Here is a 21,594-nt window from a genome sequence, read left to right as displayed (position 1 = left end):
GTCAAATTACATGAAAATCACACATTTTCAAGAAAATAGTTCAAATAATTCAACTGCAGGGGTCCCTCAAATAACGCGGATTCGAATAACACGGATTCAATCATACGCGGATTTTATTTCAAAACCATCTCAAATGTAGAGAACCGTTTTAAAATTCACGCCTAGTCGGGCACGCATACGCACACATGCGGCAACATCGCAAACAATTTTACCGCCCTAACCTGTTGAAGTGTAATGTTTCTTTCGTTTGGAACACAACTAATAAGTCTGATAATGACTGCGCTTGTCGTGTCTTAATTTCTCTTATGAGGTTCTTGTTACTGGCGGTGGTGGTTTGGGAGATCAAAAACAGACATATACACGCTTACACACGTGTAGACACGTACACGTAGACACGCACACGTAGACACATGTTAGACAACCAGTGTATGTTGTGAATGCGCATGCATGTACACACAAATACGAACACAGACACACGCACGTACATGCTTACTTGTACATGTTAACACAGACGCATACACGCACGCACACACGCACGCACACACACACACATTCACACACACACGCCACACACACATACACACGCCACATACACACACATATACATATGCCACACACACACACAATGTGTATACGCCACATACACACACATGTATATACGCCACATACACATGTATATATGCACAAACACATATATACGCCACAAACGCCACATACATACACCACATACACGCGTGCACACACACACACACACACACACTATATACACGGCTCGGTGGCGGATCGGTAAAGCACTGGCCTCACAAGCCAGAGAACCGGGGTTCGATTCCCCGGCCGGGCGGAGATAAGTTGGGTTTGTCTCCTTTCACGTGTAACCCCTGTTCACCTAGCAGTGAGTAGGTACAGGACGTTAGTCAAGGAGTTGTGACCTTGCTGTCCCGGTGTGTGGTGTGTGAGTGGTCTCAGACCTACCCAGAGATCGGCAAATAATGAGCTCTGAGCTCACTGCCGTAGGGTGGTGTCTGGCTGTCTCGACAGAAACTGCAGCAGATCCGAGGTGAATACACACACACAGGCACGCACATACACATGTACACATACACATACATACAGTTCTCGGTATTTAATATGGAAAGTCAGTATACGCGGATTTGGTCATACGCGGTAATTTCAGGAACCTAACCCGCTTTATTTGAGGGACCCCTGTATATGGAATCTATTACACTAATAACACAATAGTAAGAAACTTAATAGGATGTAGTTTGATCCATACCACCAGTGATCATAGGTGGCGGGCTGGACGAATTGTAGCTGTGGTTGGTAATTTTGCAGAGGAGAATAACGTAACTTCTCTTTGATTATATTACATGAAAATCACACATTTGAAAGAAAATAGGTCAGATAATGCAACCATATGCTATTTTTTATATAAAATCTTGCATCTCAGCAAAAACTGTCCTTGTTCATGTTTGGTTGGCGTTGGTCGGCTATTAGTGAGTCGGATGGTGTACGTAGCTGTGGTCAGTGATTTTTCAGAGGATAAAAACGTAACTTCTCTTTGATCAAATTGCATGGAAATCACACATTTTCAAGAAAATAGGTCAAATAATACAATCATATGCTACTTTTTTATATAAAATCATGCATTTCAGCAAAAAACAGTCCTTGTTCGGGTTTGGTCGGCTATAAAATAGTCGGACAGTATTCGTAGCTGTGGTCGGTAATTTTGCAGAGGATAAAAACATAACTTCTCTTTGATCATATTACATGGAAATCACACATTTAAAGAAAATAGGTCAAATAATGCAACCATATGGTAAATTTTTATATAGAATTGTGCATTTGATAAAAAACCGTCATTGGTTGGCTTTGGTCGGCGATTAGTGAGACCGATTGGTGGGGAACAGTGTGGGTATGGGACAGGTAAGGGTTATGTGGATCAGATTTTTGTGGATTTTTTTTTTTTTTAGGAAAAGGTAAGGATGTTTTTTATGCTTTCATGGTTTTGGAAAAGGCTTATGACGGCAGATAGGAAGGCACTGTGGGAGGTATTGCAGATATATGGGATAGGAGGAAAGCTTTTAAGGGAACATTGCTAGCGATCATTCGAAAAATTCTGGTACATGAGCGAATTTTATGTAAACATTTCAAAAGAATCTCTATGATGGTGGCAACACTTATACAAGTGTATTTCGTTTCTATTTTTTATACAGTATAAAATAGATAAAATATTGGCAACCTCTGGCAACCCCATTGCATAAAAAAACATTCTATATATTGAAATAGCATCAACATTTCTATAGCTATTTCATTTTTTGCTACAGAATTGTTTATGGAGATATTTGGCAACTCCTCCCACCAGTATATCCCATAAAGACAGTGGACAGGGCATCAGTACTCTTGAAAAGGTCAAAGTAAGGTGACGTTGCTCCTGGCACTCTCACCGTACACAACAATTTTGATTCCTCACCCTGTATTGTTGCTGTGATCATGGAAAAATTAACAAGAAACAAGAGAGTGAAGTGACAGAATGTAGAGAGGGCCTGTGAGTGCCTGAAATAGAATCAAAAAGGAAAAAGAAAGAGGAGAAAAGCAGCACAGCTGCACCCAGCACTTTGTAAGCATCTACTAGCCACGCCCACCTTACACCTCCACCTATGCCACACCACTCACCATCACCTCACACCTCATCAGCAGAGAAGAGGAAATTGGAGATTTGCTATACATCACAACTGTCAAACAAATGGTTGCAAAAATTTAAATCTCCCGTCCTGTAAAGTTTATGTTTTTGTTCTTTCTGTTGTAATATCTTTGGTTGTTCTTTATGTATTTTTGTTAGTTTTGTTTCATTTGAAAAAAAAAACATGTTCTTTATTTTCTACAGTAAAAAAATAAATTATTTCTTATATATTTTTTTTCTGAAACCTGAATTTTGCAGCATTTTTTAATTATTCAGAGAAACAAATTAATAAAAAAAATCAGAGGTATTAGTTTGATAAAATGTACTCAATAATATTTGTTTCCCAGACTCTTAAGCTTTCATTTCATGCCAAGCTGAATGATGTGGAAGGATTTTCCAGTAAGTAATTAGAGCTTCACTAGAGCTCACTATATCATCACTAAATCTTCACTATGCCTTATACATGGGAGGAACACAATACTCTGAGGAACTATACATTAGTGTAAAGGGTAATTATGCTTAAATTCATTAAATACATATTTGAGAATTTGATTTCACCTCAATAAAGCAATGCGACACTCCCTTAACCACTTCCATACGGTGATGCCTACGTAGGCGGCATGAGGAGCAAGTGGGTACCCGATGATGCCGACGTCGTCATCCTGATTATATTTATTGTAGTCATACCTACATAATTTCCATTCTCTCTAAACTGGCTTCATCAATTTTCTATGGTTATCAAAATACACGGGTGAAAGAGAATGGATGATTGAGCACTGACTTTATTTTTTATAATACGATTATTATGATGCAACATCGCACATCGGGCAGCTAATGCTGCCAGACGTGCGATGTGCCCCGCAGTGAAGAGGTTAAGAGCAGTCAAGAGTTTCTACAAGAGTAGTAGAAGTTGTGTTAGAATCAAAAATGGAGAGTGGTTTGAGGTAAAGGTGGGATTTTGTCAGGGACAAGTTTTGTCTGCTTGGTTCAGTTTATACATGGATGGGGTGGTGCAAAAGTTAAATGCAAAGGTAGTGGGTCAGGGATTGGAGGTGGTTAAAGAAAGTGGAGAAAAGTGGGAGATAAGCTAGTTGTTTGCTGATGACACTGCACTTGTGGCAGTATCAGAGAAAGGATTGAGGAAGTTAGTGACATAGTTTGGGAAGGTGTGCGAAAGAAGGAAGTTGAAGATAAATGTGGATAAAAGTAAGGTAATGAGATGTACAAGGGGAGAAAGTGGCAGCAGACTGGAAGTGAGTATTAAGGGAGAGAGACAGGAGGAAGTAGATAGTTTTAGATCCTTGGGTGTGAATGTGTGGGGAAAGAGAGTGGAGGTGGAGGTAGAATATAGATTGAGAGAAGCAAGTAAATACCTTGAAGAATTAAAAACTAATGAGAAATAGACATTTGGGAATGGATGATATGAGGAGATTGTATTTACCTAGTTGTTTTACCTAGTTGTAATATACGGGAGGGGAGCTATGCTCGTGGTGACCCATCTTTGTATCTCTCTGCGTCAATTTTTATCTTAAAATCTTGTATAGTGTTTGCACATACTGTTTTGTTGTCTAATTTGTTCCATGTATTAATCGCTCTGTGTGGGAAACTGTTCCTTTTCAAGTTTTTTCTATAGCTATCTTTTTTCAGTTTTTTTCCGTGTCCTCTCATTTTACCGTTGTCCCACACTAACAGGTCGTTCCTGTCTAAAACTTCCATTCCTTTCATTATTCTGTAGATAGCAAATCTCCTCTTTCTTTTCTTTGTTCCAGTGTTGGTAGGTTCAGTTTGGATAGTCTTTGCTCAATATGTTAGTTCGGCAAGAGTTGGTGCTAGTTTGGTTGTTGCTCTTTGTAATCTTTCTAGTTTCTTAATGTTCTTTTTGGTGCTGGGTGTCCAAAGTGATGCTGCGTAATCAAGTTTTGGTCTTATTAGTGTAGTTAGTATTTTCTTTATCATTTCTTCATCCATATAAGTAAATGCCACTTTGATTGACCTCAATAAGTTGTAGGTTTCTCCGAATATTTTATTTATATGCTTATCAGGTTTCATGTCCTTTCCAATCATCACTCCAAGATCTTTTTCAGAGTTTGCTTTTTTTATTTTTTCTTCAATTCTGTATTCTTTTGATATTCTGTTTTTACTCTTTCCAAATTCCATTATACTGCATTTCTTTATATTAAATTTCACTTCCCACTTTTGAGTCCAATTCCATATTGTGTCCAGATCTTGTTGCAATGAGTTGCAGTCCTCTTCCGTTTTTACCTTTTTAAGTAATTTTGCATCATCTGCATCATGTCATTAATGTATACGGTGAACATGATCGGGGCCAGTACCGATCCTTGCGGGACACCGCTTTTTACTTCTTCCCAGTTGGAGAACTTTTCTCTAATTACAACTCTCATTTTCCTCCCAATCAGGAAGTCTTCCATCCATTCCAATAATTTTCCTCTGATTCCACCCTTTGATTCTATCTTATTTATTAATTTCTTAAAAGGTACCTTATCGAATGCCTTTTGCAGGTCCAGAAAAGCACAGTCCGCCCATCCATCTCTTTCTTGTAGTATGTCTACAAATCTTGAGTAAAAGCAGATCAGAATTGTTGTACATGATCTCCCTTGTCTGAATCCAAATTGATTTGGGTTCAGTATAGATTTTTCTTCCAGGTATTTAACCCATCTGTTTTTGACAACTCTTTCACAAATTTTTGCTATTGTGCTTGTTAGTGAGACCGGTCTGTAGTTAGATGGATCTTCTTTATCACCTCCCTTATAAATTGGTACAATGTTTGCCTTTTTCCAGTCCATTGGTACTTTTCCTTCTTTAAGTGAGGATTTAATTATATATTTTGTCAGTTAATTCTTCCATACATTCCTTCAGTATCCAGTTTGCAATCCCGTCTGGGCCATGTGATTTTCTGACATCAAGGGTTTTAATTTGATCACTGATTTCTTTTTGTGTTACGTTTATTTCTTTCATTGCTGGGGATAATTCTCTCTCTCTATCTACACTGTTAGGCGAGTTTTCTATTGTGAATACTGATCTGAAGTGGTTCATAATTTCAGCCATTTCCAGTTCTTCTGTATATTCCTTTTTATCTTGGCGCAGTTTTTCTATTTCTTGTTTGTTTTTCAGTTTTCCATTTACATATTTGTAAAATAGTTTGGGTTCTTCCTTACATTTGTCTATTATCCTTTTTTCATAATTCCTCTTTTCATCTCTGCATATTTTTACATATTCGTTTCTTAGTTTGATGTACGTTTGCCATTTGCTTTGTTTCTTATCTCTTTTCCACTTTTTCCAAGCTTTGTCTCTTTTTTCCTTAGCTTCACTACATCTTTTGTTGTACCAGCTCTTTATGTATGCCTTTTCCATTTTTTGTTGTGGTACATACTTGTTCACTCCTTCATTATAAATTTCTTTTAATATGTTCCATTTTTCTTCTATCCCTGTATCATCGTTTTGGAATTTTTCCCAGTTTGCATTGCGAAAGAATGTTTTAAGTTTCTCAAAGTTTGTTTTGTTATACATAGGTCTTCCTATTCTATGTTTATCATTTTTGATTTGGTCCATTTGATCTTTCAATTCCATTTCAATTAGTACGTGGTCACTTTTTCCTATCTGAGTTTTATAATAACTTTTTTCAATGATCTCAGGTTCTGTCGTAAGTATTACCGGTAAGTCCAATTTTGAGGGTTCTTCATTTCCTCTGTATCTAGTATTTTCTTTAATCCACTGGGTCATTGTGTATTCAATGGTCAAGTCAAGGAGTACATTGCCCCAGTGTTTCCCCCTTTCACTGTCATTTCTTCCCAACATATTTCTTTTGAATTAAAGTCACCCATAATCACTGTATTTCCTCCATCTTTCAGTGTTTCAATTAATTCATCTTTTGTATCTTCTAGTAACTCGGAATGATCCCTTTCTGTCCAGGCTTGTGTTTTAGGAGGTACATATACCACTGCAAATTTTCCTTTCTTCATTTGTTTACCTTCGACTTGTACTATAATTGATTCTACATTGTTTTTTCCTTCAGTTATTTTTGTTACACTCAAATCTTTCTTAGTCAATATTAGAACTCCTCCGCCCTGTTTGTTCTTTCTATTCTTTGTCCAACAGTTGTATACACCTTGTCCCACAGAGTGGGGTGTTAGGGTGTACTTTAATTTGGTTTCTACAATTCCCATTATGTCTGGTTCTTCTGAGACTAGATAATCATTTAGTTCGTTTATTCCTGAGATTATTCCATCTATATTTGTATAAGCTATTTTTAGTTTCTTTTCTCCTCCTCCCCTTCTGTCTTCTTTGTTTCCATTTTCCCTATATATCTTTTTCTCAGCCTCATGTCTATCACTCTCCAAAAAAACTCCTTTTCCTTTTCAGTTCTATTCTCATTCCTTTGATTCGCCTCATTCCTAAGTTCTTTTTCTTTCTCTTTTTCTTCCTCACTCATTTCTTTTTTTATCCAAATATTTTTGTACTGTTCGCTGTTTGCTAATCTTATTGTTCTAGATAATAATTCTTCCGCGCTTGATTGCGATCTAAGTTTAACTTTTAGTGGTCTATACTGTTTATCTTTAGAGTACCTGCCCATTCTATGGGTTTCCTCGATTTCTCGGTCCCAGCCTAACTCATCTGTTTGTAACTCTTTTAGTATTTCTTTGGCAATCTCTTTTTCTTCCTTTTCCCTCTGATATCTTGGTACATTGTGCTTTTCTTTAACCCCTTCCATATGGTGCCGCACACGTAGGCGTCATGGGGAGCGAGTGTATTCGCGAGGCTGCCATATCGGCGTCTTGATTATATTTATTGTAGTCGCCCCTCCATAATGACATTCTTTCTAATTCTTTTGTAATCGCATTTTCTATGGTTATCAAAATTCACGGGTGAAGAGAGAACGATCGATATAAGCGGTGACTATATTTTATGATGCGAGTATTATTACGACACGTCGTACGGCTGGCATTGGCTGCTGCCACCGAGATCTAAGTCCATGACGCCTACGTGTGCGGCACCGTATGGAAGGGGTTAATGCCATAGACTACTATACACCTTTTTCTATCCACTGTGTCCCTAACTAGGTTACTTTTCTCTTTAATAATCTGAATTACAGTTTCTTTGGTATCTTTTACCTGTTGTTCCATTATTTTCTTTAGGGATATTTCTTGACTTTTCTGTTCAATTTTCCACTGTTTTTTTATTTCCTTTAGGTCATTCTCCTTGATTTTTTCTTCCACCTTTTCAGTCACTTCCTTTATTTGTCTTTTAATTTCTCGTTTCAGAGCCTCGTTCCTACTATTATCCGCACTTTTCAGCCTCTCATTATCACCCTTAAGCTGTTTTAATTCCCTTTTCAACTCGTCTATCTCCCTATTGTTCTCTTCGTTAGATTTTCTTAAGTTTGATACTTCCTGGTACATTATCTTGTATTCGCTTTTAAGCTCTAATAGTTCATCAATGATGTCATTTATATCTCTATTCCTCATTATATTCCTGTATCTGGGTTCTCTATCCATCTCTACTCTAAATAATCCATTGCCTTCTCTTTCAAAACCAGAAAATCTACTTGCGTCTAACCTTTGGTATTCTCTAGGTGTTGATGCGAAGCATGATTTTTTTCTTACTACCCCTAATGGTGTTTTGATTCTTGTTTCTTCCAGGCTTCTTTTAGTTGAGTCTTTAGCTTTAGGGGTTTACATTTTGAAATAAAGAAAAAAAAAAGTTAAGCGGAGATACAATTATGACCTACATCATTTCACCACGAATACACAGCCCCTGCCACACCGTATATAAACAACAAGGCCGACGCTGTTCGTTTCCAATTTCTTGTTTATATTTTCGCTCGTAAGCCAGCGCTCCAAAAATACGTGCTGCTCCGTTCGTGTCCACTGCGTGAAATGAAGGAGTGATTGTACTGATAGCACTGTATGGAGCAGAAACATGGAACATAAGAGAGGAGGAGTTTGAATGTGTTTGAGATGAGGTGCCTGAGAAATATGATGGTGGTTACTATGCTGGATAGAGTGATGAGGAGAATGGGGGTGGAAAGGGAGTTGGGAAATAGGGTTGATGAAAGAATATTGGTTTGGACACATGGAAAGAATGAGTGAAGAAAGATTAGTAAAATAGGTGTGGAAGGCAGAGTTGGAAGGAGTGAATATGAGGGGGCAACCAAGGAGGAAATGGATGGATGAGGTAAAAGGGGCATTGGGAAAGAGGGGAATGTCTGTTGAGGAAGGACAGGAGAGGACAGAAGATAGGGATGAGTGGAGAATGGTTGTGTATGGATGATATGATGCATGAGGGCCAGTGGGTGGTGTATGAGGGCAAATATATGAAAAATAAATTGACCCAGCCTGAAGGGATTTCTCCCTGTCTTCTCCATTCTACATGAGGGGACAGAGAGGGGGGGTTGCTGATTTAATGAAGTGGCCTTGCTGTGGATGTGCTGTGTCTTGCAACACTGCTTCTGACCCAGGATAGTGGACAAGTTGCAAGGATGACCCATCATCCAGGAGCCAAGAAAAGAGGAAGTAGGGGTGGAGTGGTTTTTATGCCTTTGGTTTTTGGGAACCTCTCTTGTAATTGGAGAAAATGCCTTTGATATTTGTATGTATGTATTTTCCATGATTATATTATGGTGTACCTATCCCATCTTCTCTCCAAAGAGTACAGATTCAGGTACTTTAACCTTTCTGAGTAACTGTGATCTCATAAATTACAAAGGACATGAAAAAGAACAGCTTTCCCCACAGAGTGGTGGATGTATGGAACATGCTAGACAAAATAATAGTTTGTGCAAAAACAATACAAGAATGAGCAAGTTAGATATGGTGAGATACAGAGATGGGACATCATAAGCATAGCTCCCCTTCCCATAAGATACAACCAGGTAAATACAAACACGTACTATAAAAATACATTTGCACACTTATAGAGGTACTAATACTTGGTGCTGCCTCCCTTACCCTTCACCATGTCCCTCAGCCATTTAGGAAGACTCACACACACATTCCTGAGGGTCTGGGGAGTTGTTAATCCATGCCTCACATACGACAGACTTCAGCCGTGGAATAGAACTAATATCCTTGCCCATCACACTTCGCTTCACTATTGACCACAGGTTTTCAGTGGGGTTCAGGTCAGGGCAATTACCTGGCCAGTCATTAAAGAAGCTCACATCACAGTCCTTAAGCCACCCAACTACAGATCTGGCGGTGTGACACTGTGCGCCATCTTGCATGAATACTGTTGTCCCACACTTGTTAAACATGTCGGGTAAATTGTCACACAACACCTCCAGATAATTATATTGGTTCACATACTGGTTATTGGGGAGCACTATGAGTTCAACACTGAACAGTGAAACTACCCCAAACCATGAGCGAGTTATGGTAGGTGTACTCTCTAGCTGTTTGTTGAGCACAACGTACGAGGGGCCAGGCCAAAGTTTAGCAGATGGTAACTCAACACCATAATTGGCCTTAAAACGCTTCATCCAGTTTCTCACAGATCGCTCACTCACACCAACATTTGCCACTATTTCTCTTGTCTGGAGCCCAGCTTTGTGAAGCCCTATGATCTGAGCTATAGTTACAGGCATTAATGACTTCTTTTTACCCATAGTCACCAAGGTATAGCCCAGAAACCAAGGGGAACCCAGACAAAAGATGGGAGGAATGAGAGAGCAAAGGTGCAACACTTCCTCTCACCACAGCAGCCACGCGGGCACTAAGTCGGTATGTGGTGTTTATTGGGAGGCAGTGACGTCATGCAAATGGTTGGTACCTGGCATAATGCTGTGATGGGAAAAGACCCCCCTGGACAGTAGACCATTGTTTTTCATCACGGCATTATGCCAGGGTGCTCACCTGGCATAATGCCATGGCGAGCACTGTATATGAAGGCCCAATGTATCTTGTGGGACCCATTATTATCAGATATATTATGGCTTGTATACTTTTGTCTCTGATTGCTAAGTATGTATTGACTTCATAAAAAAAATTCAACTTATAACTATGTGCATACATATACCAATGGGTTTTTCCCCCTTACAAGTGAGGTAGCCAAAAAAACAAAGGCATAAAATTCACTCCCATTCCATCCCCACATATCCATTCCCATTCATCCCCTCCCTCCCTCTTATCTTGGCTCCTCCTGGATGACAGGTCATCCCTGCATCTCACCCACTGCCCTGGGTTAGAGGCAATGTAGCAAGACACAGGACATCCACAACAAGGCTGCTTCATTTAATATGCCCCCCCTTCTCCATCCTCTCATGCAGAAAAAGAGATGGGGAGAAATCCCTTCGTGCTATGTCAAAAATATCATTCAGTCATACTTCTACTTTGCCTACTTGCAGCCATGTGAAGGCCCATTGTACTTGGTACCTTTTTTTTTTTTTTTTTTTTTAATGTAAAATAAACAATACATATATATCAAATATAAAATACCATTAATATTTTTTGCACTTTTGTCTTGTGGGCATATGTATATGCACTGGCCCAAACTTCCTATCTGATACATTTTTTCTTTTTTATATATAGAGTAAAAAATATACATATATACCAAAGGCATTTTTCCCCCTTACAAGGGAAATAGCCAAAAAATAAAGGCATAAAAACCACTCTCACCCTTTCCATCCCCAATATACTCCACTCCCATATTCCCCTTTCCCTCCCTCTTATCTTGGCACCTCCTGGATAATGGGTCATCCCTGCATTTCACCCACTGTCCTGGGTCAGAAGCAGTGATGCAAGATACAGCACATCCACAGCAAGGCCACTTCATTAGATCAGGAACCTACCCCTCTCTGTCCCCCTTATGCAGAAATGGAGAAGACTGGGAGAAATCCTTTCAGGGAGCATCAATTTATTTGTCATACATGCTCCTTCATCCCCCATCTTCACCAACTCCCTTTCATGCATTACAGCATCATCCATATACAACCATTTTCCACTCACCCCCTATCTTCTGTCCTTACTCAACAGACATTCCCCTCTTTCCCAATGCCCCCTTTACCCCATCCATCCATCTCATCCTAAGCTGCCCCCTCATGTTCACTCCTTCCAACTCTGCCTTCCACACCTCTTTTACTAATCTTTCTTCATTCATTCTTTCCATGTGTCCAAACCATCCCAATACTCTTTCAACAACCCTATCTCCCAACTCCCTTTCCACCCCCATTCTCCTCTTCACTTCCTTTCTCACTCTATTCAGCCTAGTAACCCCTATCATACTTCTCAGGCACCTCATTGCAAACACATTCAAACTCCTCTTTTCCTCTCTTATGTTCCATGTTTCTGCCCCATACATTACTGTTGGTACAATCACTCCGTCATACCTCTTAGCATCCATTCCCAAATGTCTATTTCTCATTACACTTTAATCCACCAAGGCATTTACCTGTTTCTCTCAATCTACATTCTACCTCCACCCCCACTCCTCCCTTTCCCGCCAGATTTGCACCCAAGTATCTAAAGCTATACACTTCCTCCAGTCTCCTTTAATACTCGCTTCCAGTCTGCTGCCACTCTCTCCCCATGTACATCTCATCCCCGTACTTTTACCCACCATTATCTTCAACTTCCCTCTGTCGCACACCTTCCCAAACTCTGTCACTTCCTCAATCCCTCCTCTGATCCTGCTACAGGTGCAGTGTCATCAGCAAACAACAACTGGTTTATCTCCCACTTTTCTCCATTTTCTTTAGCCATATCCAATCCCTGACCCATTACCCTTGCATTTACTTCTCGCACCACCCCATCCATTTATAAATTGAACAACCAAGGTGACATAACATCCCTGATGAAGCCCCACCTTTACCTCTATTTATTTCTGATTCTGATACAAGTTCTACTATTCTAAAAACTCTTGACTGCTCTCAAAAGCTTTCCTCCTATCCCATATATCCGCATTACCTCCCAAAGTGCCTTCCTATCTACACTGTCATAAGCCTTTTCCAAATCCATAAAAGCCCAAAAAACATCCTTACCTTTTTCTAAAGCTTTCTCACATATGTCTTACCACAAAAATCTGATCCACATAACCCTACCTGTCCTAAACCCACACTGTTCCTCTCCTAATCCTCTCAATTAAGACCCTTCCATAAGGCTTCCCAAATACACTTAATAAGCTGATCCCTTCGAAATTACTACACTCATACTAGTCCCCTTTTTCCTTGTAAAGTGGAACTATACAGGCACTCCTCCAGTCCTCTGGCACTCTACCCTCTCTTAAACAAACATTAAATATCCTCACCACCCAGGCCACCATCGCTATACTTCCTTTTTTTTTTAGACATTCTGCATGACATCCATCCAATCCAGGTGCCTTACCTGCTCTCATCATCTTAACAACTGCCTTCACTTCATCTTTCCTTATTTCTCCTCCATTTTACTCACTCATCATGGTCATTTTCTTATTGCTTTCCACTGCAACCACCTTTCCCTCCCTATCTTCCTTCACATTTAGCAACTCCCTAAAAACTCTGCCTATCTTCTTCTTACTGCCTTTTCTTACATTATCATCTCTCCATCTGCACCTTTTACCTTTTCTTCTCTACTTGATTCTCCTCCTCTTCCTATCTTAATTTCCTTCCAAAACATCTTTTTATTACCATAAAAATTTTCTGTCATACTCTTACCCCATTTCACATCTGCTCTCCTCTTTGCTTCCTTTATCTTATACTTTACTTCTCTTTTCTTTGTACCTCTCATATGATTCTCTCATCCTATTTTGTAACCAGTCTGTGAAAGCTTACTTCTCTTCTACACCCTTCTTTGCTTCCTCATCCCTCCACTCACTACCCTTCCTTCTATTTCCTCCTGTCCTTCTTGTTCCACACACCATCTTTGCACACCTTATGACTCCCTCCTCGAACCATCCCCATTCCTCCACTCCTAGTTCTACTCTACTGTACTCCTTCTCCTTTACTTTCTCATTTAAGCAGTTCACTCTAAGCCACTCCCTACCTTCTGTCCTTTTCCTCTTTCTCCATTCATCATCCACTCTCAACTTACAGACAGTCTAGGGAACAACAACAACAACAACTTACCTTCCACCAAAAAATTATCTGATATTCCCCCACTCTCTCCCCTAAGAACATGTACATCATTAACTCTTCTACTATACTCCTGGTTACCACTATATATTCCATTAATGCTCTACCACCCTTCCATCCACCACCCTCTCCCATGTGTACTTATGCTTGACTTTCTTCCTAAACACTGTATTTGCTATCATTAATTGTAGACACATCTCCATCAACTCTCCACTATGGTTTTTTCCTGGAACTCCACATTTCCCAACCACTCCATGTATTGGTTTATTTCCTACCTTAGCATTAAGGTCACCCAATACCACTTCATTGACATTTCTCCCTAATCCCCCTATGCACTCATTTAGATCCATCCAAAAAGCCTCCCTTTCTTCTATGCTGTTCTCACTACCAGGCATAAATGTATTTACAAAAACCCACATCTCCCTTCCCAGTTTCACCTTCATCCACATTAACCTTGAAGAAACTTTCCACTCCACTACACACTTACCTGTCTCTTCACTTTCTAGTATAGCCACCCTTTCTCTCCCTTGTCCTCTCTTCACTCCTTGGAACCCCCCCAGCTACACTCCCAAACTCACACTTGCCCCTTCTTTCAACTTAGTTTCACTCAATGCAAACACATCCATCTTTCTCCTCACAAACATACCTATCTCTTCCCTTTTACTCACATCTGTACCACATTCACGCAATTTTAAAATACCCAAACCATAAGGTACTGGTTGGAAAACTCCCAGATCCTCTTATGCCTTTACTCTTGTTAGGAATGTTCCCTGTGGGGCTACAGGGAAAAGGATGCCTAGTCCTCTCCATGTGACTCAAGTGGGAAGACTTGGTGGCAGTATTCTTTTCCCCCCACCACAGGGTTTTATATATATATACATATATATATATATATATATATATATATATATATATAATGTATATAATATATATACAGCCACTATCCGAGTTACGACCTAGATAGGTTCCGACCAACCAGTCGTAAGTCGGATCCTATTCAAAATGGCCGACACGAGGGTTCTATTCTAGGATACATGATATCAATCTGTTGCATTTTTAAGTAACTTTTTCTATTGAATACTATTGAATACAAGCTGTTTACTGTTTATTTATCAATGCTTTTTAGTTTCATTTTTATAATTTTTTCTATTTTTGTTTTGTTTTAATACTGTACTGTATTTCAGTATATATATGTATGCAGGTACTGTATGTATATACTATACCTGTATACACATACACACACATGTATTAGATATAATCTTGCTTACCATTTTTAAGTTTTTTAAATTGTAGTTTCCTTTTAATAATTTTTTCTTAATTCTTCAATTGTTGTATGGACTCTAAATATATGTAAAATTTAAGATCTATTTTCTCATCCATTTCAATCCATTCTAAGTGTGAGATATAGGTACAGTACATTTATCTTTGTATACAGCATTGAGTAAAAGCAGTGTACAGCCATGACAGTCATGTAGTGTGGAGCGTGCATGGTCGCACACGACCTGACGCTTCTCTGCCTGTGCGACTATGCTTGACCCGACCTAACCTAACGCAGAGCAATTATGTAATTACGCACCACGGGTAACTTACCCACGCTGTATAAATAGCGGCTTCCGCCGCATGTAAAATCAGTTCACTCAGTTCACTCGTACCTTACAATAAAGGGAGACGAACTAACCAAAACCTCTTTCTCTTCGCCAAAAGTAGCATCGCTACACTGGTGACCATCTGGAGTGACCACCATGGACTCGTCTCCCATTGCTACTGCCCCCACCACTGTTCCATCTCTCCGAATGGCCACGGGGGAATATTGAACCAAGCACACCATACGTCGATATGCTGTCCATCGCCTGCCTCCTGCCCATTGCCATCGTTGAGATGCTATCCATCGCCTGCCTCCTACCCACAGCCGTCAGATGTGACTCCTGCGCCACATGGCGCCAGTCCGATTTGTCCTTCGCAACGTTAATGACGAAATAATTACCGCAGCAGCAGCGCCAGCCTACAGGCACCAACAACAGACGCTGGACCACTGCAAACTGATGCACTGCAAATCTGCATCTAACCTCTGGGAGTCCTCATGACTCCTGGAGCTATGTCCTGGCAAACATCAGGATACCTCTCCTCAATGCTGACTTTCCCATTCATTACAGGTTACTGGTCAACGTCACCAACATCCATCTGGTCTACGCAATAGCTCCCGCCTCGACTGCCCTCCAAACCGCACCGCCATCGACGCTAGACATCTCACGCCCGACGCTCACCGCAGCCTTCTGGGGCAACTTCATCATGTCTCCAGCAAAGATGGTTCATCTCAACTTCACTGTAGACCGCATCCCATTCAACTACGGCTACTGCCATCGACGCTAGACATTCCTATCGCCCGACGCTCACTGCAGCCATCTGGGGGCAACCTCAGCATGTCTCCAGTGGAGATGACCCGTGGCCATCCTCTCGCATGCGGAATGCCCTCTTAACTCTTCCATAAATGCCTTAGCTGCAGGCGCATCACTGCTAGCAGCCTCACCTCTCTACAACACGTGGTGAACCTGGTAACGCTCTCGAAAGCAATGAAACCACCCAGCACTCACTATGAACTCATGTGAAGCGTATTCTTCACCTGCACGTTCTTTCAACATGTGAAATTAACTTGTAGCCTTACTTTGCACTGCTTGCAACATCAGTCTCACATTTCTTTGCCTATTATCTTCCAACCACGTGTATAGCAACTTTCCATCTCTGCCATAACTGCCGTGCGTGATGCTGGTTGCCACAACTATCTTACGCGCTGTCCTGCCAGACATGTACAGTAAACTCATAATAGGCATCTGCTAGATGTGGTTGCAAGTACGGGTGGTCGTAACTCGGATAGTGACTGTATACTGTATATATATATAATATACATATATATACATATCTTCTAGATGTATATGTATATATACATCTCTTCGTCTACGTCTTCTAGATGTATATGTATATATACATCTCATCGTCTTCTCCTTTATATGGGGGGACGGAGAAGGGGGGTCGCTGATTTAATGAAGCGGCCTTGCTGTGGATGTGCTGTGTCTTGCAACACTGCTTCTGACCCAGGGCAGTGGACAAGGTGCAGGGATGACCCGTCATCTAGGAGGTGCTAAGATGGGAGGGAGGGTGGAGGGGTGTGGAGTGTATTCAGGGATGGAATGGGTGGAAATGATTTTATGCCTTTTCCTTTTTGGCTACCTCCCTAGTAAGGGGGAAAAAGCCTTGGTATATGTATGTATGTATATACATATATATATACATATGAATGTATATATATATATATATATATGTATATATATATATTATATATATATATATATATATATATATATATATATATATATATATATATACACACACATATACAGTGAGTCCTCCTGTAGCCCCTGTGGGGCTACAGGGAAAAGGATGCATAGTCTTATCCCCATATTTTTTTTTTTTTTTTTCTTTTATATATATATATATATTTTTTTCTCTCTCCATGTGACTCAAGTGGGAAGACTTGGTGGCAGTATTCTTTTCCCCCCACCACAGGGTTTTATATATTTCACCCTCCTCCTGTTAGACCTGATAGGTCTGTCAGTTGCCACGTCTCGTTAGCTCTCTCCATTGTTGACGTTCCTCGTATTTTCTATCCCTCTCAACCTCCTCCAGTGAAGTTCCCCTCTTGTGCAGGGCCCGCTGGATATTTGTTCTCCATCTCATTCTTGGGCGTCCCACAGGTCTTCTTCCTTCTGGTTTCCATAAGTAGTACTTCTTTGGATATCTTTGCTCTTCCATCCGTATAACATGTCTGTACCATCTCAGCTGTCCTCTCTCCACATAGTGCAGTACATTCTCAACCCCCAATGCTTCTCTTATAACTTGATTCCTTATTCGGTCCACCCTTGTACATCTGTAGATAACCCTTAGTGCTCTCATTTCTGCGGCCTGTATTTTACTCCTTGTCCTACTGGTTAATTTCCAGGTCTCACATCCTTAACACAGTACTGGTCTTAATATAGTTATATAGATAGTTTTCTTCACTTTCCTTGGTATCGCAGGATCCTTAAGAAGTGGTTATAGTGACTGCAGCTCTATATTGTACTTCTTGATTCTTTCATTTATTTCAGAAAGTATATCCCCTCCGCTGTTAAAATCAGCTCCCAGATATTTGAAGTTGTGTACTTTTCTTACTACTTGGGTATCTATTGTAACTCCTCCATCTCCCGAAATTCTGCTTACGTTCATGTATTCACATTTTCCGACATTTAACTCCATACCCATTTCTGTCAATTGCTCAGATCATCTGTCCACAGCTTCCTGTAAGGTCTCTAGATCATCAGCTATAAGTGCCACATCATCAGCATAGGCAAAAGTAAGCATGTTATCCTCCATCTGAGTTATTTCTTTCATTATATAGTCCATGTCCACAATAAAAAGCAATGGTGACAACACACTGCCCTGTCTCACTCTACTTGCTATCCCAAACCAATTTTTAGCTCCATATTCGGAGATCACTGCGCTTTCAGATGTACGATAAAGTCCCTTTACTGCATTTGCAAGATGGGTAGGTACCTCATACTGGGGATCCTCAAGCACACCCCATAGTTTCCTTCTTGGCACTATCAAAAGCCTTTTGTAAATCCAGGAAGATCATATGTTCCTCAACATTCCATTCCCATGCCTTTTCAACCAGCATCCTCAATGCAAAAATCAAGTCTGTGGTGCTTCTTCCTGGTCGAAAACCATATTGCCATTCACCCAGCTTCTTTTCAATTACAATTCTTAATCTGGCCTCCAATATTCTTTCATATACCTTTCCTATATGCGGCAAAAGTGATATTCCTCTGTAGTTACTACAGACTGTCCGGTCCCCTTTCTTAACCCTTTCAGCGGTTGCGTCACAGCATCTGTGCCAGTACTTAAATCCATCTCTGGTGGGTATGGCACACGTTCTGTGCCATAAATTTTTTTTTTTTTTTTTTTTTTTTTTTTTTTTTGAGTACTGATTCTTCCCATCACGTCTCTAAGGGGATAATCATATTTTCCATCCATACCTACTTTATCTAGTATTTTTTACACAGTGTTCCAGTCATAATCAATCACGAAATTAGTAAAAAGGAGTAATTTGTGTAGGCAAATATAACTGCGGCTGTATGGCGGTATCTGGCATCTTACCTGTCACTGAGTCGAGGCCACGCCCACCACGTTAGTTGCAATCAAGATGTCAAAGGGGTACTGTTACGAATTTGATGAGCAGGACGATGTTATGCTTCTAAGCGACAATGACTCCTTATATGGTTCTGATGGCTCTCATCAGTCCGATCGTCTATATATAAACGAAGAATTACTGTATGAAAGCGGTAAGTAACGCCTATTTTTTTAATAAATTGATGTGTTAATAAAATTGTTTCAGTTGACGTTTATCATAGTCTAATAAGCCATAAAATTACTTTATGTGCAATGCTGTACGACTTCCGAATCATACACATTTCCAGACCATGCCAGTGAGGATTCCATAAATGGCACAATAATAACACCAGGGTCAAAGCGTGTTAGAGTTAGGAGCGAAGAATCAGGTGAGTTTAGTAATTTAGGTAAACGGGAGTTAGATTATTCATTCAGAAATACTGTTCATTCATTGAGAAATAGAATAGTTACCTAGCTTTTATACGTCTAGATTATCAGCATAGGGCAAAGGACATAAGCATCGAATTACGAGTTCAGAATATGAAATTTATTATTTCGAAAATTTAGCTTCAGTAATAGAATACAAAAAACTTACACGGGAGGTGAGAACTCCGCTTTACAAATATAAGAATTTTGATGAGATTTACATTTTTATTTATTAGAGGTCTATAAATTCCAGATTATTTATTTCTAACACCGTATTAACTCATTCATATAGATGACATGTATCAATATACATACAATATACCCGTCAACATGAACCCACGAAAAACAGCTTAGGCAAAAGGTAAGCGACATTACGTCACTGCTAACCGTCGTTGCTGTCTTGCCTGTAAGAAAGTGTAACGGTTGACGTTCTGGTCCACGGCATTATTCTGATCAAGCTAAATAATTTCCTTTGCTCATTTCGTTTTAATTTTCTTCGTAGGGAAAACTTTTTTATTTTCAAATAAGATATTCTTGTCACTGTAACAGTGCTCGCCGTGGCTTTCAACGTTACTTTGGCTTCTATCATGAAGGTTTTTCCTGATCATAGGTTTCAGTCCCGCAACTCCTAATCTATTATGATTTTGTTGCAAATGCTTATACCACTGTTGATTTATTATTAACGTTCTAGAAAAGTAACATTTAGTCTAAACTTATTTGTAGTCGAGTCCACTGCAACCGTAGGTGCTTCCACAAGCGGAGAGGATGCTGCTACAGCGAGAGACTGCCTGGTTTGGGAGCTGCACGTACAGCCGCGGGAGAACTCGGCAATTGACAGGCTTGAGACCCCAAGATGGAGTTCCAGCAGATTCACTTCAACTTTATTTCCTTTCACAGAGGATGTAGGAATATCTGATGAGTGTACTGTTACTGATGACTCAGAAGAATTAGAGTATTTCCTTGAATTTTTTGATAACAACCTTGTGGAAAAAATTGTACAAGAAACTAATAGTTACAATGATTTCCTAATGCAGACTAAAACATTTCCATTATATAGTAGAATACGCAAATGGGTTCCTACTAACATAGATGAGATGTACGTTTTTCTCGGTATGGTAATGGCTATGGCTCATGTAAAGAAGAACAGAATGAAAGATTACTGGGCAAAAGATTCCCTGTTTTCAACTCCAGGATTCACACAATTTATGACCTATGACAGATTTTTACTAATGCTGAGGCATTTACATTTCTGTGATAACAGGTCACAAATGGAGGGTGACAAGTTAGCAAAAATTAGAATTGTATTAGAAGATATTAGAGAAAAATTTTCCTCCAAATTCAAACCATTCCGTGATCTTTGCATTGATGAAAGTCTTGTTCTGTGGAGGGGTAGACTATCATTTCGTCAGTTCATGCCTCTAAAACGTCATAGGTTTGGGATGAAACTTTTCACTCTCTGTGATGTAGAGAGTGGCTACATTTTGGATTTCATTCTGTACACTGGTGGTGGCACAGATCTGAATTTTGACAGTGAACTAGGCTATTCGGGATCAGTGGTAAAAACAATGATGATGCCTTATCTGGATAAGGGACACAATTTGTATATGGATAGTTGGTACGCTAGTCCTACATTGTTTCATTTTCTTCATGGCCACCAGACTGGTGCATGTGGAACGGTGCAGGCCAGAAGGAAAAAAATGCCAACGTTTCCAAATGTAAGGCGTGGTGAAATGATGTCACTTCACAATAACGGAGTAATGTGTATAAAATGGCGTGACAAGCGTGTTGTACATATACTAACATCAATACATGCAGACGAAATGGTAAACACAGGTAAACGAAATCATGCTACTGGAGATCTAATCCAGAAACCTGCTGCTGTAGTTGAATATACACATAAAGCCAGAAGCGTTGATATGGTTGACACGATGATCAGCAATGTTGATTGCATGAGAAAGTCTCAAAAGTGGTACAAAAAACTATTTTTTCATATTCTTGACATGACTGTCCTAAATTCATATTATATGTTTCTAGTAAGAACAGGAAATAAGCCACCATTTGCAGATTTCAGTAAAGCAATTATAAGGCAAATCATTGTAAGATTCAGTCACCATACATATAACAGGAGACCAGGCAGAAGTCCAAATGTTCTTTCAAATCCGACAAGACTAGTGGCACGGCACTTCCCTTCGGAAGTCCCTGCTTTAAATGGCAGCTCTAAGCCGCGGAG

At 39.9% G+C, this 21,594-nt stretch overlaps 1 protein-coding gene across 2 annotated transcripts in view; it reads left to right on the top strand.

The window, feature by feature from the left end:
* Ufc1 (Ubiquitin-fold modifier conjugating enzyme 1) overlaps window positions 1–21,594 on the top strand; it is a 91,601-nt gene that overhangs the window by 11,661 nt on the left and 58,346 nt on the right. Inside the window, exon 2 of one of the 2 annotated variants that reach the window (XM_076202912.1) lies at window positions 10,304–10,416. The exons of the other annotated variant lie outside the window; for it this stretch is intronic. Within the exon in view, the coding sequence (XP_076059027.1) occupies window positions 10,348–10,416 (69 nt within the window). The 5' untranslated portion in view covers window positions 10,304–10,347. The remainder of the gene's footprint in view (window positions 1–10,303; window positions 10,417–21,594) is intronic. 2 annotated transcript variants of the gene reach the window in all.

The sequence above is a fragment of the Oratosquilla oratoria genome, chromosome 19 (genome assembly GCF_046742065.1).
Source record: "Oratosquilla oratoria isolate Oo_2021 chromosome 19, ASM4674206v1, whole genome shotgun sequence".
Taxonomy (NCBI): Eukaryota; Metazoa; Arthropoda; class Malacostraca; order Stomatopoda; family Squillidae; genus Oratosquilla; species Oratosquilla oratoria.
Note: the sequence above shows the minus strand (reverse complement) of the source record. Positions and strands in the feature narration are given on the sequence as shown.